At 43.8% G+C, this 26,525-nt stretch overlaps 1 protein-coding gene across 2 annotated transcripts in view; it reads left to right on the forward strand.

The window, feature by feature from the left end:
* gtpbp3 (GTP binding protein 3, mitochondrial) overlaps positions 1 to 21,865 on the forward strand; it is a 29,524-nt gene extending 7,659 nt beyond the window's left edge. For both annotated transcript variants that reach the window (XM_015970907.3, XM_054752171.2), the window contains exons 6-11: positions 1,853 to 1,925; positions 2,635 to 2,778; positions 7,871 to 8,036; positions 10,069 to 10,199; positions 10,462 to 10,636; positions 12,310 to 21,865. In XM_015970907.3, coding sequence (XP_015826393.3) covers positions 1,853 to 1,925; positions 2,635 to 2,778; positions 7,871 to 8,036; positions 10,069 to 10,199; positions 10,462 to 10,636; positions 12,310 to 12,541 — 921 coding nt within the window. In that variant the 3' untranslated portion in view covers positions 12,542 to 21,865. The remainder of the gene's footprint in view (positions 1 to 1,852; positions 1,926 to 2,634; positions 2,779 to 7,870; positions 8,037 to 10,068; positions 10,200 to 10,461; positions 10,637 to 12,309) is intronic.
* Positions 21,866 to 26,525: the final 4,660 nt, after the last annotated feature.

The raw sequence follows: 26,525 nt of genomic DNA on the forward strand, positions 1-26,525 counted from the left end.
TTATGTTTACAGCAGCATATTATGTTGGGCTTTGAACATAAGATATGTTGTGGACTAGGGCTGCACGATATTAGGAAAACCTGCGATACGCAAAACAGTGATTAATATTGCGATGACGAAATGACTTGCAATGAATAAAAACTTAGATTTTGCCTTGGTACCCGTCTGCTGCCTCCGGAGACCCACAGACCAGCCACGTCCTGTAGGCCTCCTTCTTCAGCCTGACAGCTCACGAACCTCTGGTGTCCACCAGTGGGTACGGGGGTTGCCACCACGACTGGTACCGGCCACCTTGCAACCACAGCTAGCAACAGCCGCCTCAACAATTGCAGAGTGGAACAAGGCCCGCTTTGAGTCGATGTCCCCCACTGCTCTCGGGACATGGTCAAAGCTCTGCCGGAGGTGGGAGTTGAAGACCGTCTTGACAGGTTCTTCTGCCAAGCGTTCCCAGCAGACCCTCACTATGCATTTGGATCTGCCAGGTCTACGCGGCATCTTCCCCTGCCATCTGATCCAACTCACCACCAGGTGGTGATCAGTTGACAGCTCCGCGCCTCTCTTCACCGGGGTATCCAAAACATACGGCCGCAGGTCAGATGATACGACTACAAAGTCTATCATCGACCTGCGACCTAGGCTGCCCTGGTACCAAGTGTACCGATGGGCATCCTTATGTTCAAACATGGTGTTCATTATGGCCAAACTGCGGCTTGCACTGAAGTCCAATAACGAAACACCACTCGAGTTCAGATCAGGCGGGCCATTCCTCCCAATCACACCCCTCCAGGTCAAGCTGTCATTGCCCACGTGAGCATTGACGTCCCCCAGCAGGACAATGGAGTCCCCTGATGGAGCACTATCTAGCACTCGTCCCAGGGACTCCAAAAAGGGTGGGTAATCTGAACTGATATTTGGTGCATAAGCACAAACAACAGTCAGGACCCATTCCCCGACCCGAAGTTGCAGAGAAGCTACCCTCTCGTCCCCCCGGGGTAAACCCAAACACACAGGTAGAGAGTCTTGGAGCTAACAAAAAGCCAACCCCAGCCCTCCGCCTCTCACCCGGAGCAACTCCAGCAAAGGAGAGTGTCCAACCCCTCTCAAGGACTTGGGTTCCAGAGCCAATGCTATGTGTCGAGGTGAGTCCGACTATATCTAGCCGGTAACGCTCAACCTCTGCCACAAGCTTCTGCTCCTTCCCCGCCAGCGAGGTGATGTTCCATGTCCCAAAAACCAGTTTCCTTGTCCAGGGATCGGACCGCCAAGGCTCCCGCCTCAGTCTGCCACCCGATCCACACTGCACCGGACCCTTCATGTTCCTTCTGCGTGTGGTGGGTCCACGTTTGGATGAGCCCATGTATCCGGTTCAGGCTGGGCCCGGTCGGGCCCCATGGGCGAAAGCCCGGCCACCAGGCGGTCGCTCACGGGCCCCAACCCCAGGCCTGGCTCCAGGGTGGGACCCTGGTAACCCTTCGGGTCGAGTACTCCGACTCTTTGATTGTACATCCATGAAAGATCCTCTGAACCGTTCTTTGTCTCACCCTTCACTTAAGACCATTTTGTCATGGGAGACCCTACCAGGGGCACTTTTTATATTGACTAACATAAACTGGAGTAGTTGTCATTTAGCAACAACAATGTTTACATTTTAAGCATCCATTATAGAAGATATGTGTTGTTGGCATGCTAAAATGGTTTAGTTTTTTTTTAACGAGGGCGTGACCCTGCATATATCTGTGTCGGAAAATCAGGGTTGAACAATATTGGAATATTGGGTATCGGTAAAAACGCCAATTTCAAGCATCCCTACATTAAAGCCATCTCTCTTCTCTTCTCTCTGTTTTTATTACAGTGTCTTGCCCACATTGAAGCTTTCATAGACTTCAGTGAGGACGAGCTCATTGAAGATGGAGTCTTAGACCAAGGTCTGTTAACACATCAGTGTTTAAAAATAAACAAAGGATAGTTATCTCATGAGCTTTGGCCATGAAGTCTACTATCTTGAGGATTTTTTTTTTCTTTTTCCAATATGATTCTCTACAGGTAACTTGGTAAACGGTTTGCTGGAGTTGAGGAAAAAGCGTGGAAAAGAAACCACTGGGAAGCCCAATTCAATAGAGAGCCTGAGGGACAGCATTATTCTTTCCGTTTAAGATAATATCGCAGGAATGTCAGCAGAACCAAAATCCCAGAACATTCTTTAAGTGTCTAGTTTCCCCAGACCCTCTGTGTTTGTTTAAATTATAGAGGGTTTCCCCCTCTTTCAGTATCTGTATCCTGCTGTCTAGATCCCATTAGAAGCTCTAAAAATACAAATTTTACCACATTGAAAGATTTTGGGAACAATTGCTTGTTTTGGTGGGCTACACCTCAGATGAGCAAATAATGATAAAGACTTGTTTAAAGTCTTTAAGAGCAGAGATGCCATAAATATTTTGTCTGCTACTTTTTATGTTCACGTCCGGAATAACTGTGCTTCAGTCAGATGTGAATGCATTCTCTATAATCATAAATGCATTATTAAGCCAATAAATATTCTTTAAACTTTAGTCACATCCTGAAAGTCCATGAGGCTTTTTTCTGTTTGTCATGAGCTCCTGCCTTTGTCACCGTTCTGTGTTTGTCTCCCATCAGCTGACCGTTCAGTCTGTGATCTGCAGAGTCAGATCGAGCAACACTTGAGGGATGAGAGGAGAGGTGAGAGGCTTCGCAGTGGCGTCCATGTGGTCATCGCAGGAGCCACCAATGCTGGGAAAAGTAGTCTTCTTAACACTCTCTGTAAGAGCAATGATCCAGAAAACACACGCACACAAACACTCGGTAGAGAAAACTTTACTGATGAAGACCTCTGGGTAAAATCTGCTGGCTACTGTTCGTAATTAGCCAGGATCAAACTGCAACGTGACTAAAAGCAAAACTTACGCCATGCTCATGAAATGAGAAATGTTTCCCAGAAAATAGAATTTTTGTCAGGAGGAAAAACTAGCGATTGGGATGATTAAAGCTGTTTTCCAATCCACTTTGCCCTGAGTCACACATAAGTCGCACTTCAATTCAAATGATAAATAGTTATGTGTGTTTTGACAATGTCTGTCACATAATTTGAGATTTATTAACTTGTAAAAATCCGTACTTTAAATGACTACAAATCAGACGTCGCATATCACAGCAGAGTCTCTTCTCCCCCAACGTCGCTGCTACTTACCACCACCACATGACCTGAGTTATTAGTGGTTTTCTTCACATTTTATCATCCTGGAAGAAGGATTCGAAGCTCACTAAACTTCTTTACTTCACTTTACTTCTACATTGTGCATAGAAATGAGTAACATGACTAGGGCAAGGCGATTAGGACCAAAACTTATATCTTGATATCTTTTAGCTGAATTCTGATATAAGATCTATGTTTTGATACTTTCCTTCTGTACAATGTCGTCGTCGTCTTCCTCCGCTTATCCGGGTCCGGGTCGTGGGGGCAGCATCCCAACTAGGGAGCTCCAGACTGTCCTCTCCCCGGCCACCTCCACCAGCTCCTCCGGCAGGACCCCAAGGCGTTTCCGGACCAGATTGGAGATGTAACCCCTCCAACATGTCCTGGGTTGACCCGGGGGCCTCCTGCCAGCAGGACATGCCCTCCCCTCCTGTAAAATGTTTACAAGTTAACTCCTTTTAAGCAGTCTTGAGAAATTGTATACACAAATTCATCAGCAGATGAAATGCATGAAAAATATTGAGTCGTCAAACATTTATCTTCGTGCCGATTCTCTATCAGTCTGAGCTGCAGAAACACTGGTACAGCTGTCTGTTAACACACACGTAGGTTTATATCTCTATGTGTTTTACCTGGTTCGTTTTTATACTGTATTTGTAACAATTTTTAATGTAAACTGGACCTTGAGTCTGTAATAAAGAATCAAGCTTCAGCTTGTTTTCGTAAAGTGACCTTTAAACGGCTCATTCTGGAAGGGACTGAAACTTTGAAAAATAAAACTGCTGAAATCACTTTATGTGAAAGAGATTTTATGCAAGGAATTTTATAAAAGTATTTTGAGCCATAAAAAGTCTCCTTTAAGGCATCAGACCTATAATTGAACACATATGGAATTATGTAGTAAACAAAAAAAGCATCGTTTTGCTTTGTTGACAGGGCTGCAAACTAAGGACTTTACGATGTAGTCACAAGTGTGCCTTTTCAAGGTCCATCTGAGGCATTCCTCGACTTCTGAATGTGGTCGAGACCAACAGTTGTGTTGGTACCATCGACATACTGGGAAAACAAGGCTCGAATGATAAGTTTTTGTTTCCAAATGGGAGGTTCCTACCCCCAATATTTTGACCATGTCACACCCGTCCTGTCACGCCCAGATAATCCAAAAATGGGAAAAGAGGTGGAGCTGAGGGTGGGGTTGTTACAGTTGGAACAAATGAACCAATGTAGCCACTAGCTAACTTAGCTAACCCAAGAAGCTAAGAAGGGCTCCGGGGACCAGGATAGCCCACCCGCACGGCCGCCTGGCTTCCATGTGAGGCCAAGCGGGCAATCAGGCGGGGTACACCCTGGACAGAGAGCCAGTCCATCGCAGGGCAACACAGAGACACACAGGACAAACAATCATGCACACACACACACACCTAAGGACAATTTAGACAGACCAATCAACCTAACAGTCATGTTTTTGGACAGTGGGAGGAAGCCGGAGTACCCGGAGAGAACCCACGCATGCACAGGGAGAACATGCAAACTCCATGCAGAAAGATCCCAAGCCGGGAAGCGAACCCAGGACCTTCTCGCTGCAAGGCAACAGCTCTAACCACTGTGCCACTGCGCAGCCCCGCTTTCAGTTTTTATCTCAGCTTAACCTCCATAGATTTTGATCATCTCCGCCTCTGTCTGAACACCACTAAGACCAAGTGCATTACTTAGCCAAACACCTGTTGCCTCAATTCCACCAACAAACAACTTGTTTGAACGGCATGGTTCTGGAGTATGTCAAAACATATGAATATCCAGGCATGTGGTTGGATAAATCTCTTTCACCACACACATCAATAACCTTTGAGCAAAAGTCAAAGCCAGACTAGCCATTCTATTCTGCAATAAAGCTTCTTTCCCTCATGCCTCCAAATACACCCTTATAAAGGTGACTGCACTGCCAATTTTGGATTATGGTGACATTATATATAGAATGGCGCCAAGCACAGCCTTAAAAAATAACTTGATACACATTATCATTCAGCCATCCGTTTTGCCACTAATGCTCCCTTATATACCCATCACTGTGATCCGTTTAAACTGGGAGGCTGACCCTCGCATTACACCCGGCGCCTCCATCGTTGGGTTCTCTTAATATACAAGACAATCCTGGGAAAGACACCTCTCTACCTGTCGTCTTTTCTTCATGCTACTCATAACACTTGCCAAGCAAGATCAAGTAACATTATCAAGTTTTTTACTACATGATTCCATATGTGTTCATTTGTAGTTCTGTAGTTAATAAATAGTCATGAAAATAAAGAAAAAAAAACATTTAATGAAAAAAGTGTTTCCAAACTTTTGTCTGGTAGTGTATTGACGGGTAAGAATAAAACTGAACCGAACATCAAAAATCTCATCAACTACAGAGGCTCATATAGTAGAATAAAATATTCACCCCGACGGAGACGCATAACTGCTTACAGCATAAAACTGTGACTGTATGTAATTATAAATAATTCCTAAATTTTATTACATGAATTGTAAAGTTGTTACGTGTTGCTGCCAGAGTCTTAACAAGAGCTAAGAGAACGGAGCACATCACTCCTGTTCTTAGATCTCTACACTGATTACCAGTTAACTACAAAATAGATTTCAAAGTGCTTCTACTAGTTTATAGTCACTCAATGGCATGTGACCAAAATGCATGTCTGATCTCATTCCTGTATATACGCTCAATAGGGCTCCGAGATCCCTTGGAAACAATCAGCTGGTAGAACCACGGGTCAGAACCAAACAAGGTGGAGATGCATTTAGTTTCTATGCTGCTCACATATGGAATCAGCTTCCCCATGACCTCAGATCTGCCCCAACCCTAGTGTTGTTTAAATCAAAACTAAAACCCTAATGTACTCATCAGCCTCTAAATGAATTGTTTCTTATCATGCGTCGTCTCCATTGTAATCTGCGCTGTAACTTTGTCTTCTCCTTTAGCTCTAAACTGTAATTCTATCTGTGTGTATTTTAATTTGTGTTTTATGTTGTTTTCATATCACGTCCTGATAATTGTAAAGCACATTGAACTGCATCTGTGTTTGGAATGTGCTCTATAAATGAAGCTGCCTTGTCTTGCCTTACATGTTCTAATCACTCTAATCTGTACTTGTGTTTACACAATTGGTGTCAACTTAACGAGACCTTTGTGTTGTTTAAACATGATGTTTGTTTGAGATATTGTTTCCTGGAGTCATTTAGAATACTTTATATAAACTCTCTTGAGCAGAAATTTGGCAGAGCCTCATCAGGGCTTCCTGTCAGGAGCATTTTTAAAATCAAATCGTCTTCTGTTCTGAGCTCTTTTCTAAGCAGCAGGGACAAATAGTGATGCAGCAGCATCACACGAATCAGCTTTTGGAGCTTAAGACCAACCCAAGCCAAGAGCGTCTGGCATCATCAGGCACCAGAACATTCTCTAGGTTCAGTTACTAAGAGGTTGGACTTTTGATTCCTCCTCATCTCAGACAGAAACAATGAACAAATAAAGTTTTGACAATTTGAAGATCAAGACAAGGCAAGGCGGCTTTATTTATTTTGCATATTTCATACACAGAGGCAATTCAATGTGCTTTCCAATCAGCAGGAACGTTAAAATCAACGTGACAGTGCAATTCAAATACACACGTTCAATTTAGATTTAAAAGATTAAACAAAGTCAAAGGGTGAGCACTTAAGTGCACAAGGTGCAGTACAAGAAACATTCATTCAAAGGCTGAATACATGAAAGTTTTCTATTTAGATTTAAAAGTTACTAGGGTTGGGGCGCATTTGAGGTCATGATAAAGCTGATTCCATCTGTGAGCAGCATAGTAGCTAAAAGCAGCTTCACCGTTTGGTTCTGACCTGGGCTTCTACAGCCGAATCCTTCCTAAGGATCTCAGAGCCCTGCTGGGAGTATATAAAGGGTGGAGATCCAACATGTATTTTGGCCCCATGCCATTGAGTGAGTTATAAACTAGAATCACTTTCAAATCAATTCTGTAGTTTACTGGTAACCAGAGTAGAGATTTAAGAACAAGAGTGATGTGCTCGGTTCTCTTGGTTCTTGTTAAGACTCTAGCAGCAGCATTCAGAATAAACTGCAGCTGCTTCACAGCTTTTTTGGGAAGACCAGTCAAAAGACCATTAGAATAGTCCAGCCTGCAGGAGATGAACACATGAATGAGTTTCTCTAGATCCTGTCTAGACTTGAGACTTCTGAGTCATGCTATTTGATGATGATGATGATGATGATGATGGTGATAAACTGCTGGTCTAATTATAGCCTTATATGACCAGTGAAGCACAAAGAACATCTTAAACTGTTAAATTGATCGGTGAGACCTCATAGCATCACGCTTTGATTCATCATTCTTCTAACAGAGAGCCATCAAATACATGTTGAAGAGGCCTGCAGATGTGACATGGATTTTCTTTTCTTTGCTAAAGCACATTTACTCTAGTTTGTGTGTGTGTGTGTGTGTGTGTGTGTGTGTAGCCTATATATATATATATATATATATATATATATATATATATATATATATATATATATATATATATATATGTGTGTGTATATATATATATATATATATATATATATATGTATAAAATTATTTATTTATTTATTTATTTAATCAGGTCAGAGACCTGCAGCCATTGTGTCCCCAATCGCCGGGACCACCAGAGACATAGTAGAGACAGCAGTGGACATTGGTGGCTTCCCTGTCCTGTTGAGCGACACAGCGGGTCTCAGAGAAAGCGCAGACCTGGTGGAGCAGGAGGGGGTTCGCCGGGCCCGAGAAAGGTAATCCCACAAATTCTAATCCTGTCATCCAGTTTACAAAAAGCAAACAAACTTTTAATCTAACACAACAAATGAGTTTGGAGAGCAATGAAATATGTTCTGGAAAACTAAGGAAGGAACAAGTTAATCTTTTCTGTGATGTCTGAGTAGCTGCTACAGTTTATGTTACTGCTGAGACGTGGTTATAAATACACGAGACAAACACACTCAGGAGGTTACGTAACAGAGAGCCACCTTTCTTCGTTGTCCAACATTTTTCATTTCATCATTTTTCATGTGTGCTGACGCTCGTAAGATGTCCATTCTACTGTTAACATCCAGGAAAAATGCTTCTTCCTCTCAGCTTTATTGCTTTATAATAAACAAAGATGCCAACAGAAGAATGACTCAGGAACTCTGCTAAGACAAAACACCTGTCTAGATGAATAGTTGTTTTGTGATGTTTTATTGTTATGTGCCTCAGGAGAGGGGGAAAATGTACATGTATAAATTAACATCAAATAAATTATTTTACATTTTAATAAGATAAAAACCAAAAACCTTTGAATGCAAAAATTGTAACATTAATCCTACAAAATACAGTAATGAATCGATCAATGCTCAACACATACAAGGCCATATTGATCCTCATACCTTTACTGATCATCTAAGAATATCAGCATTTATAATTCACTATAAAATGCCATCATTGTCGACTTAGGCTACTGTCCCTGCGACCAGACTCCGGATAAATGGATGAAAATGAATGAATGGATGGATGAATGAATGAATGAATGAATGAATGAATGAATGAATGAATGAATGAATGAAGCCAAAAACGGGTTTGGAATTTACTTCAACTTTTATTTTGAAGCAAGCTCAAAACCAATTGGAAGAATGTCTTATTTCAGTTAGTTAACAAATTACCTTAATGAAGAGTGTAAACATTTTTTAAGAGGCAAAAAGACAAATTTATATGTAATTTTAAAATTCTGGGATTTTTAGTTGAAACAGATAAAAAAAAATGAAGCTTCAGATAGAGATCTGTTCCAGAAGTCTAAAACTTTATATCCTCACTTTTTGGTTATTGTTTGGTTACGTGGATCTTTAGGAAGGGCGGGCTCTTTGTGTTCTGTAGGAAGCTTGTGTTCAGGGAGCAGGACAGAAACTGGTGACCCGGGTCACTACAGGAAGGATGTGGTAATTACAAGCATCCGCCGCCACTCCGGCTTCTACCTCACACTCGCCTGGATACAAGACGGCGAGATTTCAAGGGAATTCCATTCAAAACTAAAAGTTGTCAGGTTCAGTGATTTTTACGCTGCAACATATAACAAATAACATCAAATTGGTGAGAGATTTCTGAAGTTAATGTAGTCTTTAATAAAATTCTCATGGTAATTATTTAACACCAGCTGAATAAGTGAGCAGATTCACTTTTCAGATTTCACAAAAATCAGTGCAGCCCAAAGAAAACCACTTATGAAACGTGTTCAAATTAAGTTGGAAAGTGTCGACTGAACCGGTTATTTATCTGTACCTGAGTGATGGATGAGATTTGTGGGGCAGATTTCTGTTACTCACGTCATCCTCCACAAACAAAGCCACAACAAGAGATTTTCTGTCCTCCCCTGATGACTTATTCCAAAACTTTAGCGCCAGGGTTTTTTGGAAGAACGTCATGGAAAACATAGATCACAGAGCTGGAAAATACAGGAAACATGTATTTTACTCTTGGATTGTCACACAACGCAGCTCAGACCTTGGGAATTTTGAGGATTTGCTGGAGAACCTTCCATGCTTCGTTTCCCATTCTCATTGCAAGATCCTAACTAAACATTATTACAATTATTACACATTACGCTGGAAATGAATGTGACGTTGCCTAAGATCATCCAAACAACGGCTCAGTGAATAACAAAGCTGTATTTTGTTACACTAAGAGTCAAACAGGCTGTGAAAACATTTTCTCCATTCATCATATAAATCTAAGAGTGAGAGAAGCTCGTTGGTGACTTTCAGGTTATAGATGAAGCTGATTTTGTTCCTTCAGGGTTCAGCAGGCTGATCTGACGCTGCTGGTTGTGGACTCGACTTGTCTCCCCTCAGACGTACAACGAGCTGCAGGTTTCCTGTCAGAGCACCTGAGGAGTGTGTCGCCCTCCCAGAAGCAGCCTGCAACAGGTATTACATGAAAGGTTCATGAAGCTACTACTTGACGTTTGTGTGTGTGTGTGTGTGTGTGTGTGCGTGCGTGCGTGCGTGCGTGCGTGCGTGCGTGTGTGTGTTAGTTACCGAGACCTTTTAACTATTTACTCAGAGGAAAACATGTTTTCCCAGTCCACTTAATAAAAGTTATGAAAGTTTAGGAAGAGAGACGTGTCACCCAGATGACTCAAGTACATATCAGTGTTTGGCGGCTAACTCAGTCCATGATTAATTGCAGACATGTGTCTTCTGGTGCTGAATAAGTCCGATTTGCTCCCTGAGACTCAAAGACAGAAGTTAAAAATGGAGCTCAGAGGAGTCTCTGGACTTCCTGCTGTGTGTCTGCTCTCCTGTCAGACGAACGAAGGACTCAAGGACTTCCTCACTGTGCTGCAAAGCAGTGTCAAGACCCTGTGAGTTTTTATTGTTTATCAAGAACCAATATTATTAGGACTGTTTTGCAGGATCTTTAATAGATATTTTCATGTTTTTTCATGCTAAACTAGGTGGCAGTAGCGCTCACACTAAACAACAAATAAATTTACGTTCCCTAGGGGGTGCGTGATGCAAAGTAATTGAGAAACGCTGCTTTAGAACATGTTTTTTCATTACATTTGCAGTGGGCTCTAGTATAAATGAATGACTTTTGAGTCGATCTCTGTGGGGGAAAAGCACTCACACTTCTGTTTCAGGACGTATAAACAAGCCAGAGGAGAAGGGAGCAGAAATGGCAGGATATTCTGAGATCTCACCTCTGATTGGCTAACAGCAACGCAACTCTCAACCTACTGTTTACTTTGCAACGTTGATGTTTTGTCTTCACAAATAACACAAGTCTGAAGGGGTTCTGCGGTGTTGTGGAGTTGCTAATGCTAATGGTTAGCTTCTACTTGCTGAGATGTGCTCTGTTCTCTCCTGGGCCCTCGTTCATAAAACGTTAATAGAAATTGACCTTTATTCCATCGTATGAATTAAATTGAGCATGTTCTTCCCAACAGCCAGATTATTCACCCTTGAAATGCCACAGAATTCCTAATGGCAGAATGCAGCTCAGTGATAGCTGAGATACCAGAATCCTAAAGTTCTCAGTAACTGCATAGGGACTGGAATCAAATTCTTGTAATTTGTCTGCGACTCCACAAAGGGTCCCAAATCACAGCATAACTGCAGAAGGATCTCCTTCAGGAAGCAATATCTCTTCAGGAGCCACTCTGGATTCTCACCAAGCAGATCAGTGAGTTCATGGTTAACACATTCCCTCCAGAGTGCTCACTCTGCCAAATCCTCCTATAAGTCAAGATCAGCCAAACTCCAGACAGTCACAGGTGCTTTTATAGGCTCTAACACCAGCTATGTGACAAAGCTGTTTCTCCACAGACATAATTACTCACAGTAAAACTAATTTGTGGATGAGGAACATGTGTGGATGTCTAAGTCCTTCAGTATTGCGGTTCTCTCATTCTACCTCCAGATGTTCTTACGCGTGGTCAGAGCTGTTCTTATATTTAGGAACATTTCTGTGCACAAGTACAAGATGGTAAATACCACACAATGTGTCCAATTGTTCCTCAGCACAAAATACTTACTGACTGTGCTTAAGAACTGCTGATGAATGAGGGTCCTGGACACAAAATCAACACCGCCACTGTGAGACAAGATGGAGGAGACCATGAATGCAGATTTTTCAACATGATGTGCAGTTGACTGGCTTCTCTAACCTGAGCAGTTCTTCGTGTTTTCCAGGGGTCTTTTCAATGCTGTTTTTTTCTTTTCTTTTGGGGGGGGGTTACAGATGTTTTAACACTATTTTTAATATTTAGTTTTTGTGTCTGACCCACAGGATATACACATTGCTTTAAGATAAAATAAGCAAATGTCCAAATTTAAAGTAGATTTTAGCTGCTTGGAAGCAAAATACAAAAGCCTGAGGGCAGACACTAGACTTTTGCTGTACTGTAACACTGGCCCTCACATTCAGGATGACTCAACCCAAAGCTCTACTGATACCAGTTTGTCTTATTTTCATTTACAAAATCAAACATAGTATCTGAGAAGTGTTTTTTTGTTCTCCTAAATGCTCCTGTAGGTGTGGTGATCCTCTGGCCGGTGCCCCCACCCTGACCCAGGCTCGCCACAGGGCCCACTTGCAGCAGTGTGTGGCGGCTCTGTCTCAGTTCCAGCGGTACCGAGACTCTGACCTCGCTCTGGCAGCTGAGGGTGTCCGCTTAGCTCTCACCAGCCTGGGGAGAATCACTGGCCGGGTTGGGGCAGAGGAGATCCTGGATATCATCTTCAAAGACTTCTGCATTGGAAAATAGAGAATTAAGAGTGAAAACATGAAGCACAGGTGATTACAGCCCACTGGGGGAGAAAGACCTCCAGCCCACATTCCCACAGTATCAGTTAGGAAACTGGAACAAAAAGGGCACAGAGCTGGCGTTTTGCCCGGCTTGGAGGCATGTTCTGTGTTCTTGGCTCCAGAACACTCCCCTCCTCCCAGGACAAAAACGTTTGTTTTCTGTTGGTCCGGTTTTTTCATCAAGCTCAGATAGTTTATAGATGATGACAGTGCCTCAGGGGTCCAATATACTGAACAAGTGTTTGGCAAATATTAGGTCATCATCTAAAGTGTTTTTCCAAGGCCTTTGATGGTTAGATATTGCCCTCCAGGGCTGCCACATTATAGCTGAAACTTGCTGCTGACTTGTCAAAACGTTGATGCTCCAATGAGAAGCACTGTTTTATTTTTAATGTTTCAGGCCTTTGCATTCTGAGTGCAAAATACATCAACGTCATAGTTAATTTATTAATAGAATGTGTTTAATCTCACAAACTGCCCTCTGACACCCCCCCCCCCCCCCACGCGCGCGCGCAGAAACCCCTTTATGTGCACAAACTGATGTTCTCGGCTTGAAGCAGCTGAACAGGAAGTTAAACCAGAGCTGGGCTAGCTAGTGTAAATGGTAAATGGCCCGTATTTGTATACCGCCTTCTTAGAGTTCTACAACCCCCCAAAGGTGCTTCACAACACAATCAGTCATTCACCCATTCACACACACACACTCACATGCTGGTGGGGATGAGCTATATTGTATCCACAGCAGCCCTGGGGCGCCATGACAGAGACAAATCCTGCTGAACGCAGGCGCCACCAGTCCCTCTGACTACCACCGGCAGGCAAGTCTTGCCCAAGGACACAACAGACGGAACGTTCCATTCTGTTTTTTGTTTGAAATTTTCTTTGAAGAAGTTGTTTTACATGTTCTGTTTTAAGTCTGGTTCTGTTCTTGTTGGGAAATATCTAGGTGATGAACCTGTTGTCTGTGAATGCAGCCTGTCCGTTGTCGGCCGTCAGAGCCGTGTGGTTGAAGCACGTCTGTGTTTTATCGGTAGCCGAGTAAAGCCTGATTTATGCTTCTCCGTCTGCGTCAGTGCGGAGACACGCAACGCCATTATCCGTCCTTGCGTAGGGCTCCGGCAGGCACGCAAGTACGTACGGAGTCGAGCCTACATTTTTAAACATCCGTCGAACGAGACGGATTACGCAAGCTTGTGATTAGTCAGGCTGTTGTTTACAGCGCCGCCATTGCAAAGAGAGCCGAGGATAACTAGCGGCAGACATGGAGAAGCTTGAAGAATACCTCACGAAAAAACTCTAAAAATATGAACGTTTCATCCTCCCGTGACTGGAGGAGTGATAAGATGCGCAGCAAGCGTTTTATTAGTGGACGGAAATGACAGGAAATGTGGGTTTAGAGGTGGGGAGCGCATGAAGCGGTGGGAGAATGAGACAAATATGTCCGTGTTAAAAGTCTCTTATATACACATAAAACACAATATAAATACACAATCTTGGACCGATACATGACAGGATACCACAGAACTGCGCTATGCCCTCTGTGGTCCTGCCAGGCAATTGCTTTGCAACACTCTCCAGGAGACGGAGAAGTAAAAGAGCAGAACGCTTCTGTCAATCCGTGCGTGTCTGTCCCTTGCGGAGCTGACGGAGAAGCATAAACCAGGCTTAAGAGGAGAGAGTTGAATCTGTGGAGGTTCGGGCTGTTCTTGATTTGTGGGGTTTCCACGGATCAAATACGAAGTGCTTTGAGCGTCGTCCAATATCAATGTAGTAGGAGCTCCACAGCTGAAGGGCATGGAGTGTTATGGTTGTTTCCTAGTACCCGTTGCATCCAGGCAGCTTTTCTGCACCCATCAGATTCTGTGACTCTAGGGGTGGAGCCTGAAGGATTTGGACCTTTTTCATTTAGAAAATGTAACTAGCCTGAATGGCTTTTTCCAAGAACATACACTATACCTGTAACGTACAAACAATTCTGTCAACACTGTAGATGCACAAGGTGTGACTGTAACTTTCCTAAGTGGGACTTCTAGTTTTCCCACAATACCGTTAAAGTGCTACTTTTTGTGTTTGTGTAAGACATGCTGAGGTTTTTTTCTTCAGTATTCAGGGAATGTAACAAACTCCAACTTTCAGTACAAGCACATGCGTATTTTCTGTCCATTGTATATTTTATTTTGGGTTTCATTCTGTGCATAAAGTGATGGACAGGCAGTAGTCAAAGTGACCCTTCTCCCCTCAGTGGGAAGGGGGTGTCTTTAGAGACAATGATCTCTGCAACCTTTGTTCGCCTGTCAATCTGGCCTTGATTAAATATTTATGTTTCCTTGTTGACCTCCTCACCCGTCTTCCCAGCTGGTTTCTTCCTTCTCAGTCTCTGACGACATTCGGCCTGCTGCAGGCTGCACTAACTGATGTCTGTCTGCGCTACCTGACCCTTCCTCTTTCCGCTTCGCCCCGACAGCCCTCTCAGGCTCTTTCATGTTGTTCCTGATTAATTACAACTCAGAGGGTGTTTGAGCTAAAACTGGCACTTGCTGTCATGCAGACTTGTCGTCATAAATTTCAGATCTGTGCCTTTAAAGCACTATGTTCAGAATGTTGTGTTTATTAAAGCTGCGGAAACACAAAAAGTGTTTTAAAAATAAAGTTTTCCCATATTTCAAACCCTCCTTTGAAAGATTAATTTAGCCTTCCTGGCATTTTTCTTTGCCAATGTTTTGGCCCAAGTGGCTGGGGAGAAGGAAGTCTGGACCTCCCGGCATAGGCTGCTGCCCCCGCAGCAGCATCCATGAATGGATGGATAGAGAAATATGTTTATGTTTGTTTATTTATTTGGCAGACGCTTTCTATCCAAAGCGACTTACAATTTATAACCTATAGGGCATGTTGTGATCTGTGGGGGAAACCGGAGTACCCGGAGGAAACCCACGCATGCATGAGGAGAACACGCAACTCCACGCAGAAAGGCCACAGCCAAGTTTTGAACCTGCGACCTTCGTGCTGCGAGGCAACAGTGCTAACAACTGTGCCACCATGCAGCTCGGGAAATATGAAAAAAATAAAGTGGAAACATTTTTATTTTCATTACAGAACAGTTATTTCATGTTATTTCTTTAAATTAGTGAGCTTATAGCCTACAGGTGACCAATTCTTTCCAGAAAATACATTTTGTAATATCACATTCAGAGTTGTCACCATTGCTCTAACATTGTCTCATTACCATTCGGAAGGTTTGTAAAGCTTTATTGTGAATAAGAGTGATTTGGGAAAGCTTTTCTTCTACCTTCATTTGTCATTTTATAATTATATTATTTATTTTAACTTATTTTTATTGTGCCCTTTAATTAACGGGAATTTGCATGTATTAGTTTGTCTGATGAAGTAAGTACGGCAAATGAAATCAGCTGTTATGATCAAACATTTGGGGCAGCAGTAGCTCAGGAGGTTGAGCAGGTTGTCCAGTAATCGGAAGGTTGCAGGGTCGATCCCGACTCCGGACAGAGAATTCTGCTGTTGTGTCCTTGGGCAAGACACTTAACCCACCTTGCTTGCTGGTGGTGGTCGGAGGGGCCGGTGGCGCCTGTGCTCGGCAGCCTCTCCTCTGTCATTGCGCCCCAGGGCAGCTGTGGCTACATCGTAGCTCATCACCATCAGTGTGTGAATGTGTGTGTGAATGGATGGATGATACACTGTAGTGCAAAGCGTTTTGGAGTCCTTACTCTGAGAGGCGCTATACAAGTGCGGGTCATCTATCATTTATCATTTACTCAGTATTTGAATAGCTTTATGTCAAGTATTTGTATTATTTTTGCAGTTACTGGGGTATCCAAGTGTCAAAGTAAAGCTACAGGAGTACATTTGACTCCTCTACCCTCCTGAGGCTCTGGTGCACATGTCTCCTATCAGAAATCCCAGTAATCAGAGTACTTATGTCACGGATCTTGTCAAAAACCAAACACACAAAACAAAATGATGAACAAGACTTTCACTAAAATTGAGGCTCCTTCTGTTTTTTGGTGAATACGTTTTGCACAACTTTTTTAAAGAGTTTTTTATTTATATTTTTAACATTTTATTGTGGATTGTGACCCAAAATCACTGTAACAAATGCCACTAATTCATTAGTACCGTCTCTGTGTGCGTGCTCCATCTTCTTGATCCCCAGTGAGTCATGGCGGATGGCTGCTTATACTGAGCCAGGATTCTCTGGAGGTTGCTTCCTGTTAAATTGAGTTTTTTCTCTCCACTGTCGCTACATGCTTGTTTAGTATCAGGATTGCTGTAAAGACAGTAAAGACACTATGTAATCTCATCACATTTGGACAACTGCAGCTCTCTTTTTGCTTGTCTGAGTGAAACCTCCCTAGACCGTTTACGGGTGGTTCAGAATGCCTGTACATCCGTACACCCATGTCACTGCACTTCTCTTCTAGATTCACCAGCTGCTGGTTAACTACAGAATTCATTTCGAGATCCTGGGTATGTTTTTTAGGGCCTTACATGTTACCAATCTACATGTTTTGTGAATTTGGAAAAGGCGTTCAACCGCATCCCTCGGGAACCAGACCGTCGGGCTTGTTCCCATTGAGAGTTGGACTCCGCCAAGGCTGTCCTTTGTCACCCATTCTGTTCATAAATTTAATGGACAGGATTTCTAGGTGCAGCCAAGGTGTTGTGGGGATCCACTTTGGTGGCCTAAGGATTGAGTCTCTGCTTTTTGCAGATGATGTGGCCCTGTTGGCTTTGTCAGAATGGAATAATTACCATACCATACTATTTTTTTATACCGCACATTTAAAATACAACTTGCGAGCTGAACAAAGCACCTTACAGAAGGTTGGAAGCAAGCAGAAAACATTTCAATAAAATAAGACAAAATCATACAATTAAATTCAGGAACAGACCATTTTAAAACATTTCAATAACATAAATCAACCATAAGAATAATAACAGTAGCTCAAAACCAGTAAAACAAGCACAAAAGAAATCATTGTCCAAAAGCCAAATCATCAAAGTGAGTCTTCAATCTGCACTTGAAAACCGAGACTCTTGTATGGTGAGAGGGAGTGCGTTCCAAAGATGAGGAGCAACGTACACAAAAGCCCGCTTCCCTCTCGCCTTATAGATCATTTTGGGGATGCAGAGCAGTAAGCAGTCAGCTGATCTTAGAGAACGCACTGGCACAAATGGTGTTAGGAGTTCTGACAAATACAGGGGTGCTAGGCCATTTAACGCCTTGTGGACAAATACTAAATTTCTTAAAACAAACCCTAAAAGTGTAAATGTGCCAAAACTAGGATAATGTGACAGCGGCTGTTTGTGTTGGTTAGAAACCTAACTGCAGCCGGTTAAGTGCCGAAACAGGAGCACCAATGAGTAATGAGTTCGCATAATCCAGGCGAGAAGTTATAAAAGCGTGTAACACAGACTCCAAATGAGGACGTTTCGGTACTGGTTTGAGGCGTATGAGGCGGCCCAGTTGCAGGAACATGATTTAACAACTGTGTTGATCTGCGATACCATTGAAAATCCTGCATTTAGTTTTACACCAAAGCTAGTAACACACTTCTGAAGTTCAATACACGGAAAACCAAGAGCAGATGATGGGCGAGAGGTGTTTTTTGGCTCAAATTGACTCAGTCTTTGCAGCATTTAGGTACAAGAAGTTGGCAGCCAACCACTCTTTTACCTCAGAAAGACACTTTAAAACTAAAGTGCCTGCATCCTGTTCTTTCACGGCCAGATAAAGCTGACAATCATCAGTATAAGTGTGGTAGCGGATGCTGTGATGTTTAAAAATCTGACCCAAATGTAACAGATAGATGGAAAATAGGAGGAGGCCAAGAACAGAGCCCTGAGGACCCCCCCCCCCCCCAGGAAAGGTGAGGCAAAAACCCCAAGCTGCACACTAAAATACCTATTTCCTAGGTATGAGCCAAGCCAGTCTAGCTCAGAGTCCGAGAGACCAACCCATGACTTTAGGCGATCCAGCAGCATTCTGTGGTCAACAGTGTCAAATGCTTCCGACAGGTCCAACAGCATCAAAAGTACACGTGACCCAGGAAATCATTTAATACACAAATCAATGCTGATTCAGTGCTATGATGGGGTCTGAAAGCAGATTGAAATACATCAAACAGCGAATTTAACTCCAGGTGAGCCACAATCTGTTAGTGTACAATTTTCACCAAGACCTTGGACTAAAATGACACCTTAGATATTGTGCAGTAGTTGATAAAGTCTGAATGATCCATTCCAGGCTTCTGTAAAATCGGACAACTGCTCTTTTAAAAGCCATTAAAAACACACCAGTGGCAAGGCTGGTGTTCACAATGTTCAGGATGGCCGGTCCAAGAACAGAAACAAGGTCACGCACCAATTTAGGTGGCAGTGAGTCCTCAGGAGAGCCTGCTGGGTTCATAGTTTTTATCATCTTTTCCAAGTCATGGAGACTAATAGAACCAAAACTTCTGAGAGGAGGCGGAGTTGATGGTTGTACCAAACAACAGAGGTGGACAGTTCGACCTGATACATCAGTCTTTTGAAGGAAATAACTCTGAAGCTCAGAGCACAAAGAAACAGAGGGCAACAGGCCATCTGGAGCAGACATCAGTAGGAATGAACTTACAGTACTATACAGTTTAGACTGATCCCCTTTGTGCTGCACAATGATGTTGGCAAAATACATTTTTCGAGCATATCTGTTTTCTGGTGCTGGAACAGCGAGTCAGTAAAATCTGTTTTGAGATGACCAGACCATCCTTTCTCCATCATTGCTCAACTTTCACTGGAGTGGTTCACAGCTGAGATGAAAATCAGCTCCTCTACATCTGAGACCATGGACTTGAGTAGGAAAAGGGTAGAATGCCTTCTCCGGGTCAGGGATGAGGTCCTGCCTCAAGTGGAGGAGTTTAAGTATCTTTGGGTCTTGTTTACAATTGAGGGTTAAGATGGAGAGCGAGATCAGTAAACGGATTGGTGCTGCGTCTGCAGTGATGTGGGCGTTGTACTGGTCTGTTATGATGAAGAGAGAGCTGAGCCGGAAGGCAAAGCTCTAAATAGACCGGTCGATCTACGTTCCTACCCTCATCTATGGTCACGAGCCTTGAGTAGTGACCGAAAGAACGAGATCTCAGCAGCCGAAATGAGTCTTCTCCAGGGTATCTGGACTCTCCTTTAGAGATGGGGTGAGAAGTTCAGTCATCTCAGAGGAGCTCGGAGTAGACCCGCTGCTCCTCCACATTGAGAGCTCCTTTTAAAAGCAGCTAAAACTCATCTGTTCAGGCTGGCTTTTGCGTGACCTCCTGTTATCAATCAATCAATCAAAGATACTTTATTAATCCCAGAGGGAAATTAGAGTTTCAGTACACACAATTCAGAGATCAGACATACATGGGCAAGACACATGACAAGAATTGGTGACTGTGGTCATTCGCAACCCTGAGTCGCGCTACCTTAATAGAGATAAGGGCTAACATGAGGATTGGTTCAGGTGGAGGGAAAAAAAGAGGCACTTCAGAGCTACTCTCCAGCAGAAGAGCAGCTTTGCTCTGCAATAAAAACACCTCAGACAGATACGCAACAGACTTCAGACAGCACAACATAAGTGTCCACTAGGTGGGGTGGTAGGTTGGGGCTATCCCAGCTTCAGCTCCTGCAGCCATGATAGAAGCAGCGCATGTCACCTCAGTGTGGATGAGGGGAGGAGCATTCAGGGTTGGAGGGTTGCAGTGACCCTGGACGCTTCAGCGGCCTTCCCGCTGTCCCGCCCAGGCTGGGAAAGGAGGCAGAGTTGAGTTGCCATAGCGACGGCACATTCCGCATATCTTCTGAGGGGGCAGTTTTCGTTGGAGACTTGCAGGCTCAAGGACGCTAGATTCCGATTAGAAATTGTTTTGGGGCCAGACAGAGATAATTTCCTCTCTGTCTTACAGTCTGCTGGTCCTCACCTCTCCGAATCCCAATTAATGGACGTTAATCTAGCCCAATCCATGCTGATTCGTCCACTTTCTCCTTGATGGCATCCATCTTTTGTGCCAAAGAATGAATCTCCGCCATAGTCCCAAGCTTACGATTCATCTCGACAATTATTTGAGTCTGTGAGTTCACAGCGCGGTGCAAACCATCTCTGAGCTCCAGGATCAGGCCACTATTCCTCGACAGCTCGTTAATTTTCCGGTAAGCCAGGTAGCCTCCAAGGCCAATGAGCAGCAAACCTGACACCAACACCACGAATATCCACACGTCTTCAGAGTCCTCCACAGACAGCTGAGATAAACAAATCAAGTTCCACTGTTTCCAGGAGTCCAAGATGTATCCAACTGGGTCTGTATCGGCAGGGCATCCGGGAGCCCCTTCTCCCGTTCTCATCGTTGAAAAAAAATGTATCAATCGCGTTGAGAGACCAGCTGACGAGATCCATTTAAATGTATTTCAGTTTCCAGAAAAATGCAGAAGCAGCCGTGCACCCAGCACACACAGACAGACAAAGGCCTTGAGGATAAGATATGGAGGAGAGGAGGAAAAGAAGCATCTGCACCCTCCCACTATAGTTTCTTTTCGTGCTGCCATTTATTATTATTGTTGGGAACCCATGATTTCCTTTTTCATTTTTCCTTCACATTTTTAATCAGAATTTTACATTTACCTCCTTTTTATTACAAAATTTAAAATTAAACTTTTTTCTTTCATTCTTGTGAAGTGCCACGTTATTTTTATCTTGAGAGGTGCTATATAAAAAAATCATTTTATAAATGAGACCCCTGTTCTTTGTCTTTGTTTGGCTGGACACTTCTAGTGTTCATCACACGTTCTAGGGTTCTCTTACTCCAGCCTCAACACACTCCTGGTGAAGCTCCCCAGTATTCTTGAATGGATTCTGCTTTTTAATCCCCTCAAGGACGTAGTTCTCCCTGTTGCTGCTGCACCTTTTCCTAGCACACTTTTATCCTCCCACTCAGCTTTCTACAAATATGCTTGGATACACTATTGTGAACAAGCAGCTTCTTTAGCTATGAGCCTCCCTTTCACGTGAAGGGTGTCGATGTCCGTCTTCTGGTGTCTTCACCATGAATGTGTAGCTTATTGACCCAGACTGAGACCATTTATAGGCTCGGGAAACCATCACAGGGGTTTGAAGTTAACTAGCTAATTACGGTGTTTCTAATTTTTAACTTTTTCACAGTGTTACATTTTGTTGAGACAGAATTTTGGATTCTCGTCATCTGTATGCTTTAACCATTCTTATTGCATGAAATAAAAGACTAAATATTTCATTGTATGTATGATTTTATCATTAAATTCTATTTTTTAGATGAACTTGTAAAGAAATTTACAGAAACTTTAACAGGTACCTAGTTCCACTAAGGCTGTGCTTTAGCGGGTTTAAACCTAAAATTATCTCCTCCTTGGTTTTGTTCAACAGCAGATGGTTCACTTTCTTGTATGATCTGTGGTTTGGATCAAAGTATTTGTGAAACAAATAAGCAACAACTTACGGAGCCCCTCTGATGACATGGTCCAAAAAATAAATAAATTGTGGCCACGAAATAGCTATAACGTAGATACGAAATACTATTTTGAGGCCACGAAATAGCTATAACGTGGCCACGAAATACTTATTTGTGGCCACGAAATAGAATGTGTCCTGGGATGATATGTATATTATCCCAGGACACATTCACTAGAACCTGCGTCAGCCATAGTACGGAGTCCTTGCTGTGGGTGATGTCCTTAAGGTGAGTGTATTATATTTATTTTGCTATCCCGCATTTCGGCAGTTATTTATTCAGACCTATCTTTGTTACTATCTTCTAAATGGTATCTGCTGACGTTTCAAACGTTGTATCCTCATGGTGTTACTACACGTTGTTTTGTTGTGCTAATATGTAGCCGTAAACTCATTTTTAACTGTAGGACGTGCGATGACTCCGCAGTACACTTTCAAAGTAGAGCAAGGCTGAAGGCTACTAATAAACGAGGTATGTTCAACATAAAACCTTAGTTCTCTGTGTCACGAAGGTGTCTCTCCTTTACCCTGGCCACATCACCATGCTAGCTGGTGCAACTAATCTAGTCTGGAAAATAATAACAGACAATTGCCCCTTTTTTCGCTGAACATCTCCTTTGAAAGTAGCATCATGTGAGTCACACTAGTAAAGGTAATACATGCTAAATGAGCCGTAGCTTTCAATGCATCACAGGATTCATCCTGTAATGCATTGAAATGCATTGTGATGCCTTGCAGTTACAGTAGCTCACTGCGGGTATGTTGCCAAGGGAACTAATTAAGCATACAGTGATCGGAAAGATTTTGTATTGATACAGGTTGTCATTGCTCATACTGAACTACTGAAACTCCAAGTAGACAATCGCTCCATTGCTCATTACCATAGATAATATCTAAGTGAATTATCATTATTAACTCATCTCTATTCCTCATCAGGGTCAGGAGCTGGCGTCCAACTCCAGTAGACATGAGGTGGAGGACACGTCTCTGGACGGGTCTCCAGTCATCAGACACACATGATGACCTTTAATAAAGCCAACATGCATGTTTTTGGTCTGCAGGAGGAAACCAGAGTGAATCCACACATTCACAGAAATCAGCCAGAACGAGTCTGTTTCGCAGGTCCCAGTTATTCCTCTGTGTGTGTGTGTGTGTGTGTGTGTGTGTGTGTGTGTGTGTGTGTAGCGAATTAAACTTGTCATTTATTTTAAGGACAACGGAGCAAAGAAGTGTTTTTATTAAGCTTAGAGTGAAGCTGTTTACACACAACCACAGAAGTTCTTTTGTGAAAAGTAGTTTTACAATCAGGGATTTACAGCTGACACGTTTAAATAAAGTTAAAAGTGTTTGTGTGAAGAATATAATTTTTATCTTCTCGTGTGGATAAATGTAAAAATGTGTTTATTGCCTTTTTGTCACCTGTGGTCTCTGATTTTCTCTGTAGGACTGCAGGTGTCCAGGGTCAGGAGAGGTTACCTGTTGGTCATCCTGGGAGAGAGGCCTTCTACTGTCATCATGTTAATGTTATTTAGCTGTTTGATATTTGAACACGTTTATTAAAACAAATACTAATAACTCTTTCTGGTCATTGATTTTATCACCAGTTTTATTATTACAGATGTTTTTTGAACATGTTGCAAGAACAGAAAATGAAAAGATGGTAAGGAGACAAGATTATTTATAATACGTTACAATTATTTACAGATCAAAACCAATATGGACCAGTTATGTACAGTTAAAGCAGGATTAACCTGAGTGACTCTTCCTGGATCATTTATTTAAATTGAGTGAGCAGGAAGTCTTAACAGTGCAGCTGGATCTGCTGCAGGAGAATCCAGACGTGGATGGAGGGCTGGAGCAGACCCGTGGCTGGATGCTTCTGGTCAGAGGAACATCATACAGGACGGTCTGCAGAGAGAGCTTTGGGATGCTTGCTCTCACTGTCCACTCCATCGTCCATCTACTGCTGGGCTGGCTTAGACGACGGCTGTTACATCTCTGTGAATGACTTGCCTGTTAACAATAGTGGTGGTCTGCTGGTACCTCCTGCAGGACAGAGCACCACTGACCTCCTCCACACACATCTTCCTCAGGCTCATCCTCCAGACCCACAACTTCACCAGCACCGATGCAGATGTGCAGCACAGTGCATGCTGACCTGTAATAGATTAAAAAATGTTTTTTTTTTTGAAAAATGTAAAACAAAACATATAACCTGCAGTAAACTGGTTCTGTTCAGTTTTAAGAAATGCAGCAGGGAAAACTACAGAGAATTTACATTTTTAAGACAAATCTAATCATTCTCAGAAATTTTTTATTGGGTAGAAATTCAGGTGACCTGGTGATCCATTAAAGTAATTCACAACAAAATAACGAATCATTGCTATGAAAAATTAAATAAAGAACTAAACAAGTCAGTCAGCAACGATGCAGGTTTATACCGGAAATAAGGCAGCCATCTTGGACACGCCGTCCTGTTTGCAGCAGTCGCGGTCCACGTAGATGAGCTGGGGGGCAGGTACCTCAGCTAATCGGTACCGCCTCATCAGTCCGGCCGCCATCTTGGACAGGCCCTCGGAGCCCTCGCAGCAAGTGAGGACCTGGCCGTGCTCGTTACCCACGTTGGTAGCCCAGGCGGCCGTGCCAGAGGCGGCACCTGCGAGCTTCTTTGTCACCTGCACACAAAGAACTTCCTGCGTAAAGACCAGCAGAACTGTTGTTCACAAGCAGCAAGTAAACACAAAGCGGTGACCGACCTTCTTTGTGGAATCCATCTTTAGGATGGATCCGAAGGTGGACGTGATCCTGGCCTTGTACTCGTCCAGCCGCGTCAGCACGTCGTAACCGTAAAAAGCCAGCAGCCAGACGGGTGAGGGCACAGGGGGCATCTGGAGAGGTGGTGCGATCTGCCCCTCGTGGTACCCAAGGCCAGGAACTGCTCGCAGACGCCGAGGTACTGAATCGCTCTCCGCATCCAGGCGTCGGAATGCTGCTCCCGCAGGGTGTTGCACAACTGAGTGGCACTATTGCCCAGAGTGTGAGATCTCAGCATAGCAACCACCCTCTGGTCACAGGACAGCCTGCGTGAACAAAACAAACATTACCACATTAAACTCTGCTGGACACACCCGCATGAGCACACAGTTTCACTCTTCTCATACTTGTACGTGAGGACAGCTGGGAACTGGCAGCTGTAGGTGGGGGGCAGCTGCCTTACGATGCCCTGCGACCACCCTCCGACCTTCTTCTTACATCGACGGCACTCCAGGTACTCAGTGGCCAAGAGATACCAGCCCTCGATGTCCAGGACCCTCTGGATGGTCCTGTAGAGCCCAGCCTTTATCAGGATGCCGCTGCACAAAGGCTGGGGGCACGTCAGCTGCAGGTGCCACATCCTGTGAGGCATCCACAGGAAGAGCCGACATGCAAAGAAGGGGTCGGGAGAGGCGGGAGGCTGATTGTAGACCGCCCGGGGCTGGGGAGGGTACCACCAGGGACTTGAGCTCTGTGATGAGACGCGGCCTCCCAGCACGGTCCCTGGTGAACAGCACCTGGCCGATCCACTCCTGCTGTTCTGCAGTCAGAGCTGCCTGCCAGGACTAGAGAGAGAAAACAAAGCAGCAGAGTAAGAAAGGCATGACTGGAAACCCTTAATATCTGATACCTCACCTTAGAGCTGGCAGCAGGAGGTGGGGGAGGGAGGACTGCAGCAGGGAGCTCTGGAGTTTCTTGTGCAGCCTCCAGGAGTTCCTCGTCTGTGGGTTCCTCCCGTCCCGCAGATGTTTTTTTTTGTCACAGGAGGCGGCGGAGAAGGAGGAGGAGGAGGGAGCAGGAGAGGTGCCTGTACTCCAGAAGCTGAAGCACAAGGGCCACGAGTTAGTGACTAGAAACAATTCAGTTGAACTGTGAGCTGCACAGACACCACAAGCCAAAGCAGGAAGCAGCTAGACAGACGAGGAGAGCGGACGAGGATCTGACGATTAATGAGCACCAGGTGTGTTTGGGAGGGTGATTAGGCAAGACAGAGAAAGGTGACATCTACAGACCATGACATCAGTGATGGAGACTAGTTAGAGGCAGCGGGTTGCTACTTGTGAGTTACCAACAACCAAGCAAAGTGTAACTGAACCCAAACTTACTGACACTTCCGGTTCATCTGTCGTTACACAAGTTTTTATGAAGTAGAGAAGAATGAGAAACGAGTCAGCATCTGTTCACATCTGACTGTCACCAACAAAATATGAAATGAACACATTTCTGTCACTTACGTTGCCCTTGGTCAACTACTGCCTGGACCAGCTCTCCATCACTGGGCTCCCCAGATGCTGTGGGTGGACGAGCTGGTCTGAAGGAGGCTGGAAATCAAATCATCAAACATCAGGCTTCTGCCCCAGAAAGCGTGAGTGTGAAACACTCAATGTGCTGACCTTGA

Source organism: Nothobranchius furzeri, chromosome 8, assembly GCF_043380555.1.
Source record: "Nothobranchius furzeri strain GRZ-AD chromosome 8, NfurGRZ-RIMD1, whole genome shotgun sequence".
In the NCBI taxonomy this organism is placed as follows: Eukaryota; Metazoa; Chordata; class Actinopteri; order Cyprinodontiformes; family Nothobranchiidae; genus Nothobranchius; species Nothobranchius furzeri.